At 35.8% G+C, this 9,803-nt stretch overlaps 2 protein-coding genes across 4 annotated transcripts; one reads left to right on the forward strand and one right to left on the reverse strand.

The window, feature by feature from the left end:
- Positions 1 to 22: 22 nt before the first annotated feature.
- On the forward strand, positions 23 to 4,200 carry LOC117637744 (elongation factor 1-gamma-like). 2 transcript variants are annotated; one of them, XM_034372743.1, is made up of 8 exons: positions 23 to 200; positions 573 to 722; positions 805 to 865; positions 950 to 1,002; positions 1,361 to 1,462; positions 1,572 to 2,082; positions 2,833 to 3,239; positions 3,791 to 4,200. In XM_034372743.1, exons 1-7 carry the CDS (start codon positions 192 to 194, stop codon positions 3,210 to 3,212), a joined length of 1,266 nt encoding a protein of 421 aa, XP_034228634.1. In that variant the 5' UTR covers positions 23 to 191; the 3' UTR covers positions 3,213 to 3,239; positions 3,791 to 4,200. The 2 variants fall into 2 exon arrangements, with proteins under 2 accessions (XP_034228634.1, XP_034228625.1); XM_034372734.1 differs by lacking the exon at positions 3,791 to 4,200 and having other exon boundaries at positions 2,833 to 3,439.
- A 776-nt stretch (positions 4,201 to 4,976) lies between these two features.
- LOC117637754 (endo-1,3;1,4-beta-D-glucanase-like) lies at positions 4,977 to 7,329 on the reverse strand. Of its 2 annotated transcripts, none has more exons than XM_034372765.1 (7): positions 7,182 to 7,329; positions 6,929 to 6,950; positions 6,087 to 6,210; positions 5,805 to 5,892; positions 5,503 to 5,592; positions 5,163 to 5,263; positions 4,977 to 5,057 (listed from the first exon to the last, which is right to left on the reverse strand). In XM_034372765.1, exons 1-7 carry the CDS (start codon positions 7,327 to 7,329, stop codon positions 4,977 to 4,979), a joined length of 654 nt encoding a protein of 217 aa, XP_034228656.1. The 2 variants fall into 2 exon arrangements, with proteins under 2 accessions (XP_034228656.1, XP_034228647.1); XM_034372756.1 differs by having other exon boundaries at positions 5,802 to 5,892.
- Between the last annotated feature and the right edge of the window lie 2,474 nt (positions 7,330 to 9,803).

Raw genomic sequence — 9,803 nt, forward strand, 5'->3', positions numbered from 1 at the left:
TCGGAAAGCACCTTTTTCTTTTTCTATTATATTATATTTTATAAAATCCTAAAATTTATAAACCCTAACCAATACATCACCACCGCACATATATTTCCCTCCACAAACCCTACCCATCATATACATTTCACCTTAGCTCTCTCTCTGTGCAACGGCTAGGCTTCGAAGATTGGACAATTATCGTTGACCCAATGGCTTTGGTTAGTCTTTTCCCTTCTGCATTTTGGTTTTTTCATTTTATGCTATTATCAAACCCATTTTTGTTCTACCATGTAATCTGGATGTGAAACATTGACCATATAACTGGAGCTACTCTCTTACCGTTGATTTTGATTTACCCTCTGAAAATGGTGGGAGGCTCTTGCTCCATGGTTAAGTGATTCCAATATGTACAGAAACAAGAACAACACTCTAAAATGGACTCCATTTTCTTTGTTTTTGAATTTTTGTTTTTTACTGTCAAATGCTAATTAGTTTCATTACCAATATCAGAACTGACACAGAATTTGTTGGGTGATGTTGTAATTGTATCTGATAAACAAAATGTTTATATATGTTTGATCTACTTCTAGGTGTTGCACGCGGGGAACACTAATAAAAATGGTTTCAAGGCACTTATTGCTGCCGAGTACAGTGGTGTCAAAGTTGAACTGGTGAAGAATTTTGAGATGGGTGTGTCCAACAAAAGTCCCAAGTTTCTTGAAATGAACCCCATTGGGAAGGTGGGCTTTATTTCTTTTTTATGTAGACAAATTCTATTTGTTAAAGTATATTTGGTATGATTTGTTTGGTTTTGTTGTGTAGGTTCCTGTGTTAGAAACACCTGATGGACCTGTTTTTGAGAGTAATGCCATTGCACGCTATGGTGAGGCTAGATTTTAAGCTTCTTAATTTATATCTAGAAATGTTGTTATGTTTAAATCTAATTGTATGCTTTCATTTGCTGCAGTTACTCAGTTGAAGGCAGATAATCCTCTTTTTGGTTCTACCTTAATTGAATATGTAAGTGATGTGATGGCTGTCTTGCACTTGTACACCTCCCCCATTTATTAAATATGTGTCCTTTAAAGCTTCCATTTATTCAATTCTGAATTTCCCCTTGGCTTATATGGTCAGAGTAACATGTTGTTTGGGTTGATGAATGTTAAAAATCTACTGGTACTCATAGTGAGGCGACTTTGGATTTATAATTGGGTAAATTATTATGATTATAGGCTTAGGTTGCATGAATTAAAAAGCTTTAGAACATCCGTTAGATATTTTTACTGATATGATCTTCATTAGAATGCGAATATGGTTTGCATTCCACATTCCGTTGAGGTACTGATGATTTTTACCGTTATTTTGTTGGTTTTGACAGGCTCATGTGGAGCAATGGATTGATTTTGCCACTTTGGAGATTGACGCCAATATTTTGCGATGGTTAATACCACGTATCGGTTTTGCTGTTTACCTTCCTCCGGTTAGGCATTACTGCATTTAGTTTTTTCATACAGTTATTTACCACTGTTACTTTTATGTATCTAAATGGGTACATTAAAGCGATTGACATTTTTTTTATTGGCACAAAGGCTGAGGAAGCTGCAATTTCTGCATTGAAGAGAGCGCTAACTGCTTTGAATACTCATCTTTCTTCCAACACATACCTGGTCGGGCATTCTGTGACGTTGGCTGATATCATTTTGGCGTGTAATTTGACTCTGGGATTTAGCCGGTTATTGACAAAAAAATTTACCTCTGAATTTCCCCATGTTGAGAGATACTTTTGGACCTTGGTTAATCAGCCAAATTTTCGCAAGATATTGGGCGAAGTTAAACAAGCAGAATCTGTTCCATCTATTCAGTCAGCAAAGAAGCCTTCACAGGCAAAGGAACCCACAAAACCTAAGGATGAACCAAAGAAAGAGGCCAAGAAAGAACCAGCGAAGCCTAAATTAGAAGAGGCTGTTGCTGAAGAAGAGGCACCCAAGCCCAAGGCAAAGAATTCTCTTGATCTTTTGCCTCCTAGCAAGATGATTCTGGATGAATGGAAAAGGCTTTATTCAAACACAAAGACCAACTTCCGTGAGGTTGCTGTTAAAGGTGATTTCTTATAACTTTCCTATATCTATGCATTAACCACATCTTGTTTTTTTTCAGTACAAGTGATAGTATCAACCACATCTTGTTTTTAATTTGTCATAAACCTGCATAGTTCATGTGGTTTTGCTTGCCAGTCAGGATATAGTATTGTTATTGTGCATTCTTCGAAACGAAGTTTGTTTCTATTTTTGTCTATTTCTTTTTCACCAATATTAGCAACTATTTACTAGAGGATCAAAGTGGAATCCGGTCTAAACTACATAGAGGAACAGTATAATTTATCCTGGTTTCAAATGACTATATATCATATCAAGGATCATCATTAGCCACTGTTTTCCTTATACATTCTCTCTCTGACCTCTCTGTTTACTAGGCAAGCCATGCATTATTTTGTATCTGTTAATACAGGTATGAAAGGTGGATAATTAAGAATGCACTAATGCAGCAGACTGCAGCTGTAAATACCTTCAGATAACTTTAAGTTTTCTTCTGGATGAGAATCACCTAGACTCTTGCGATTTAACTACCTCTAGACATTCAGTTCTTAGGACTTTGCGTGATCGCTCCTCTTGTTAAAAACTCACTTGAGGGGCAAGGATTTTCTTTAATGAAAGATTTAAGAACTCTGGACACTTGTGCTCATATTTGCTTAAATATTGCTTTATATATTAAGGTAAAGTGGACAATTATCAACTTTAATATGTGTATATATATATATATTTTTTTTTCACCTGTCACTTCTGTTTGCAGGATTCTGGGACATGTACGATCCAGAGGGTTACTCTCTTTGGTTCTGCGATTACAAGTACAATGATGAAAATACTGTATCATTTGTGACTTTGAACAAGGTGGGTGGTTTCCTGCAGCGGATGGATTTGGCTCGTAAGTATGCATTTGGGAAGATGTTGGTGATTGGCTCGGAGCCTCCATTTAAGGTTAAGGGCTTGTGGCTCTTCCGGGGACAAGAAATTCCAAAATTCATAATTGACGAGTGTTATGACATGGAACTGTATGACTGGCGTAAGGTTGACATCACTGATGAGGATCAAAAGGAGCGCGTTAATCAGATGATTGAAGATCAGGAGCCTTTTGAGGGGGAGGCTTTGTTGGATGCCAAATGTTTCAAGTGATGAGAGAAGTGTCCTAAAGAAGTAGATGTAATGTTTTAGCGGTTTCTTAAAATTAATCTTCATTGTGGTTGTATTACAACGTTGTCTTCTGCTCTTATTCTAGCCTTTTTGTGACATTGATAGCATCATGTATTTTGTTCTCCTATGACATTATTGGTTATATTAGGAATATCAATTGAACTTCGTTTAATTTGCAAGTTATGACAGATTGTTGTTTTGTTATACTATAGTACATAGCAGCAAACTCAAAGCTAAGTTGCATGTCTAGAGGCCTAGCCTAGTCGTTGGTGCTTTCTGCAGTGATTTAGGCATTTCTAAGTTTGGGTGCTGGTGGTTTAACTAAAAAATTCAGTGTAGCAATGAGCAATTTGCTCTATATTCATTAGAGTTCACTTGTATGGATTGTGGCAACCCCTCAGAATTAGTAGACAACTTCTGGCAATAGGAAAATGTCCAGATATCACTGTTATTCTTAGAATACTCATGATCTATGGAAAATTGGAAAAAGCCATTGCAAATATTAATAGTTATCCTTATTTCTGACTTGACTAATTCGTGCCCCTTTGATATGAACTTAGGTGTCCTTGGATTGGAAGAAGCAAATTTATAGAAGCTAGCCTTAAAATGGCACAGATGCTCTGGTGAGAAAGTATTTACAGCTACCTCATTTGGCCGAATAAATTGAGGTAATATGTTCAGTGTGGAGGTATTTGAGCTTCTGCAGCGTCATTCTCTTCGTAATTTCTGCCGCTGGTTAGTTTTGTTGAAGCACCTCATGGAACAGTATTGTTATGAGAATTTCTCTGTGGGTTTCTGGAATTTATTATAAAGTAAAGCATGGTGCTCATGGCTTCTAAACAATGTCTGGCTCTTATTCAACTTCTGGCGCATATGAAGAGAGCATTATTCAAGTGTATTGCACTCAATGTTTCCATACTATTATAATTTTTATTTTATTTTTATAAAAGCATTTTATAGCATGTTTTAAGGATTGTGTTGCTTCTAGGTTTTGTGTTTTTTTTTTGGGAATAAGATTCAAATGGAAGGCTCTTGACTGTCAATAGGTCTGCTCCAAGAGGAACATGCAAAAAACGCCCACCTCGTTCGTTTGAACCTGCTTTTTAGAATCATTTTGGTAACCTGCCATGGAAGGTCGATAATGCTCAACTGGAGCAGGTTTTTAGTGAACATAATAGCGTGGTGGAGGCAAGGAGTGGTCTTTGATAGAGAAACTGGACAATCACTATAATGAAATGCTAATGGGATAGTTGGAGAAGAGAAAAGTTAGCCTAAAACAAGATCGTAACAATATTCGCTGGAGTTGGTACAGGAGATTGGAGTGTGCCGGAGGCTGAAATAGCCTAGAAAGGTAGCTCTCAAGTTTGGCCAGCATACAGATGACAGACATATTGTGTAAAAGTTCTGTTGCAGGTTTGGAATTTATTTCCCAGCAAGAGCAAAAGGTTTAGCTAAAAAAATTTGACAGAGGAAAGAGCAAACAGAAGGCTGAAAAATACTAAGATAAGATAACTAGCTAGGGCTAGATGACGGTGAGAATGAACACCCTCATAGGGCTCAGTATATTCATATATTCTGTCACTTCAGTTTGATTGCTGTGTTTCTAATAATAATATCAAGTGGAATTTAAGTTCTTGGTTTTATTCAACTATTTTACATGGGAACTCAGAAAGTAATCACTTAACATGCTTAGAAAACCAATCAATCATGTTGTTATGAGCCTCCTCTGCAAGCTTCACTGCTTCTTCATCTATGAGGAAATATCTTCATATACCTCATGGTCCAACTATGCTCAGCTTTTGGAAATATCTTCACATAGCTATCAATCTATGAGGAAAGAAACAAAGCTTGTTTAGTTTTTAGACTGTAAATCAAGAATATGAACATTATAGAATGAGAGAATTTTAAGTAGAAAAAAAAAAATAAGAGCACCTCAGATTTAGCAGCTAATTTCTCCTCAAATTGTTTCAAGAGTTCCAGTGGAGAATATTCATCAATCTCAGCTCCTAGAACCACCATGGGAACTTTAACCCCTGTCAATAGGTTTAAGCATTAATTGAGCATTTAAGTATGATGAGATTATTAGCTTTTCTTGTAGCCTACCCAAAATAACTTTATATATTTGCCTCCACATACGGAAAAGAATAATATCAGAAAATTCCCAAATATCATTATCTGACATGTCTATATTCCTAGATTAGGCTGTATTGCAGATATAGCATAATGCAAGTTGTATGTAGTTTAGAAAGCATTTAAGCACTGGAGTCCATACCCTCAATATCATCCAAAGCAACAAATGAAGGATGTAGTAGCACAGCAGCTTGGACGAAATCAGACTTCGCGAGCTCTGTCACGACCTTGCCTGAGAAGAACATTGAGTTTCTTTCTTAGTCAGCTGCGAAATTATGTCAAGTTTTATTTTTATTGTTCTGGCTAAGGATATCCATTTGTGAAGTTGTGAAAATGATGAAGCAAAAATGGAAAATAAGCAAAAGAATAAGGAGCAAAATTAGAATGTTGTTTATAAGAAAAGAAAATCGGGCACAGCAGACAGGAGAAGCAACCACTCACCACCCCAACAGAATCCTGCAGCTCCAATTGCAGAATAACCTTTCTCTTTAAGAGCATTAATTATTGATTTTGCATCTTCAAATCCTTTATCCTAGTAAAAACACTTAGCAAGCTTCAGGCACTAAAATTTTAAGAACTCTCTATCAAAATATGCAGCAATATGTGGAATCCACTTAATTTCATGCAGCCAAAGATTAAAATTTGGAATAGCGCCCCAAAAAATATAATTGACCGATCATGAGTTAAGCTTATAATCGAGGCATCTATGAAAAGGTGAGAGCGAACCGTTCCATGATCTTCTAACCAGACTGCTAGAGGTCTGTTATTGTCATATACAAACGGATCATCATAGAAGAAGTTTGGAATTACCACAAAGAATCCTGCAGCTGCCACTTTTTCGGCAAGCTTCCTTAAAGAAGAAAGCAGATTACATTAACTTTCAGGAAGTGTAATGGATTATACACACATTATAATAGATGACTATATTCAACACTGCAGACTATTGGTTACCATCCATTAACAACAATCATGGATTTGTGCTTCACTCACAAACACTAAAAACGGTAACTGCTGGCCATAAATTGCCTTCACTGAATCATAATTTCCATAATATTCCACGTTCTGAGTTTGAAAAAGGACTTCCTTTACACCAAAATCCCTTCTTTTTTTGATTCACCTTCCCCAGGAAATGCAAAAATTTGAAATCTTTGAGATTTTGTATCATCGTTTTTATGAGCTGTGTAATTTTGTTAACAAATTACCACCATAAACTTTCCAGGGCAAGATGCAGATAACATCATTAGTCTCGAAGAGATTCGATGTGTTTTATAGCAAATTCCATAAGGATTATACAGGGAGGAGAACACCAAATACTGTAATGAATACTGATTTTTGCAACCTCTATTCTAGGAAGTTCGAAGCAGGACACATTTAAGACATAATTAATACAGTCTGATTTGACAAGCTTCCTGATGCACTCCTTATGAAACATTTGTAACAGAAAATTCTTTCTGAAACAAGAGAAGTCACAGCTCAATGGAGCGCCCTTTTATCTCTAACTCATGCACATAAAGTACATCAGAATCCATTTGATCAATGATAGAAAGTAATTTTAGAATTAGCCATACCTCAAATTCGGAGCTCGATATCCTGCAGGACAAATCAAATATGTAAGTTCAGTGAATTGTTTGACAAATCCAAGTTGATTATATGTTATCGGTTCTTCTCGTCTCCATTGTTAAACAAGTTCTTTCAGTTAAAAGAACTTTCTAGTCATCGCACTTTCCTCCTAATAGTTCCTTTTGACATGAAAATTAAAATAGGAGCATAACATCAGAATTTATTACAAAGAAGAGAAACTTTGAAGTGGTAGGCAGGTACCAAAAACATCAGAGACGAGAACAATGGCAAGCTTGGAGTTAGGGGAGCCAGCGGCGTAGACGTTAAGGCCTCCAAGTTTTTCAGCACAGTCTACTCCATAGCTTGGGTTGAGAATTGGTGGATTCGAGCAGCATTGAGGGCCTGCCATTGTATCTGTTCGGTTAAGGCACAAAATTTCAAACAAAAACAAAAAACACACAGCACAGTTTGTCTGGGGCAAAATTTGGAAGAGAAAATATGGCGTTGGGCTCAACCACCGTCTTATTCAGTCACCTCATAAATGCTTTCAAAACATGATTTATGTAATTTTTTCTTTGATTACAAATTGAATACTTGTGTCTTACTCCAAGTTTGATTCTGATAACATAAATTATATGAACATGAAAGAAATGGTTTACAAACATGATGACATACTGAATCTTCAAGGAGTTATGTAAGATCATCTGATTTGCAATTAGTCAAAACATTTCATGATTTTTTATTTGAAGGATTTTTGAATTACTACAATGATAAGAAGGAAAAAAAAATATCTGAACCTTTGAAAGGTGTTGCCCTTATCTCACATTAATAAAGAAGAAAAAGAAAACACTAAAGAGGCTCTCAGAGAATTGGAGGCTAATTGCTTGAACTCAGTCAATGCTTAACTTTGGCAAAATGTCCACACGTTAAACATTTTTAATTTTAATTTTTTTAATCTCTAATAGTTGATACTTCTCTCATTTTCTCTTTACTTGGTTTCCTCATTTCATATGCACCTTTTATAAGGATGATATAAGATTTCCATTTAAGTTAGTTTAGAATTAGTTTGACTTTGTTTGCAGTCAACAACTGCAGCTCAACACCATCTAATCTTAGGTCATGTTTGGTTCGCGAAAAGTATTTGATGAAAAATCAATTCATATGTCTTTTCTGTAGGGCTGAGATGCAGAAGAATTATTTTTCATGTTTGTTAGTATTGGAAAAGTTACTGGGAAATATCATTTAATTTCAGTTCCCATATTCTCTGATATGTCCGGAAATTTTTTCCAAACATGAAAAAAGTAAATAGTTTTCCAATCCAAATCCCTTTATTTGGCAAACCCATCCTTAAAGAGTACCCATGCGTTATATATATATATATATATATATATATATATATATATATATATATATATATATATATATATATATAAATTGCCCTGACGTATGCCTCTCATCTGTTGCCAAATAAAATAGATAAATACAAAATTAGACAAAAGTGAGATTGCCAAATCAAACTACGTTATTGTGATCACAATTTTTTTAAGTTACATTGAATCGTTAATCACCACATCATGTATAATTGGATAAATTTTAATTTTTGAGACTCGTGTAGCTAAATCAAATCATACGAAATATGGTGGTAATGGTAACCCCAGCACCAATGGTAAGCAAAATCCTTCTAAGAAAATGAAGAAACGTAAGTTGGCTTATTCTATTGGTCAGGTCGCCACCAGCATTCACTAGTTTGGAGTTTTGGAGTTGGTAGTGGGAAAGGCATACAGAGAAAGGCAACGCGTTGAAAATTCAACATTCAACGTTGAAACCTCTGTCCATTTTACTGGTTTATTAGGTTTTCCGAGAAAAGACAGAAAAAAAACAAAAAAAACAAAAAGACAATTTTGTTTCAAGACATGAATGGATTTCAAAGCCGCCAAAGATCTCTCCAGTTCCAATTTCTCCTCTTCTCCATTGCCACCCTCTTCGATTCAGGTTTAGCAAACGACCCACCAAGTCCCAAGAATGGAAACAAAGCTTCTTCTTCTTCTTCAAGTGGGTCTGTGGCGCTGAAGGCAGTCATTGTGTTGCTGGGTGTGGCGGCTGTCTTGGGCTTCTGTGTGTTCTTGTTCAAGATATGGCAGAAGAAGAAGAGAGAAGAGCAACACGCCCGTCTTCTTAAGCTGTTTGAAGATGATGATGAGCTGGAGGTTGAACTTGGCATTAGGGATTGATTGGCTTCAGGTTTGCCTTTTTGTGAAATCAGATAATTGGGTTTGTACATTTTATAATGATTGTGTTTTGTAGCAGCCTAGCTGGTGATACATTTCTGCTTATTGGGAAATCAATATTCTTCTTCTGTAATATTTTTATGGTGCCTTATTGCTTTATGTCATTCTTGAAACTGGAAATTATACTATATAAAAAGGAAGATAATACCACATCGTGGGTAGTTTCAGATCCGCTTTTGTCTTGTGAAAATGCAGCTTTGGTGGAAATGTATTTGCCTCAGTATGTAAAACACCTTTCAACTTTTCCTAAAAGTTTAATTGATAGATGGATGTGGGGGTGATGATAGTAGAGACTTCATTTAGTTACCTCTGGCCAAGTACAGTAGACTGCCAGAAAAGATTTCAGTATTGTTCTTTCCTTTTCTTTGTTGGGTTAATTGAACTTGATGAGTGCTGAACATTTAAATATGTGCCCGGTAGAATCTACCTATTTCTTTTGTCAATCTGCAATTGTGAAGAAGAATTGAGAGTGTTTATTCCTAGATAAAGGTTACATGAATAAAGGATACAAAAATGATTAGGACCATTCATAGTTGGCAGATTTGTTCAACTCTTATACAAAAGCACATTAATGATTTGAGCATGTCTAAGTTAT

The sequence above is a fragment of the Prunus dulcis genome, chromosome 1 (assembly GCF_902201215.1).
Source record: "Prunus dulcis chromosome 1, ALMONDv2, whole genome shotgun sequence".
Lineage (NCBI taxonomy): Eukaryota > Viridiplantae > Streptophyta > Magnoliopsida > Rosales > Rosaceae > Prunus > Prunus dulcis.

Excerpts from the sequence above, each read along its gene's own strand:
- LOC117637744 (XM_034372743.1), top strand. Across the intron at positions 866-949 it reads TAATGCCATTGCACGCTATG|TTACTCAGTTGAAGGCAGAT; the intron begins GTGAGGCTAGAT and ends CATTTGCTGCAG. Across the intron at positions 1,003-1,360 it reads GTTCTACCTTAATTGAATAT|GCTCATGTGGAGCAATGGAT; the intron begins GTAAGTGATGTG and ends TGGTTTTGACAG.
- LOC117637754 (XM_034372756.1), bottom strand. The coding sequence starts at position 7,329 with ATGGCAGGCCCTCAATGCTGCTCGAATCCACCAATTCTCAACCCAAGC. Across the intron at positions 6,951-7,181 it reads TCTCGTCTCTGATGTTTTTG|GATATCGAGCTCCGAATTTG; the intron begins GTACCTGCCTAC and ends TTTGTCCTGCAG. Across the intron at positions 5,264-5,502 it reads TGCTTTGGATGATATTGAGG|GGGTTAAAGTTCCCATGGTG; the intron begins GTATGGACTCCA and ends ACCTATTGACAG.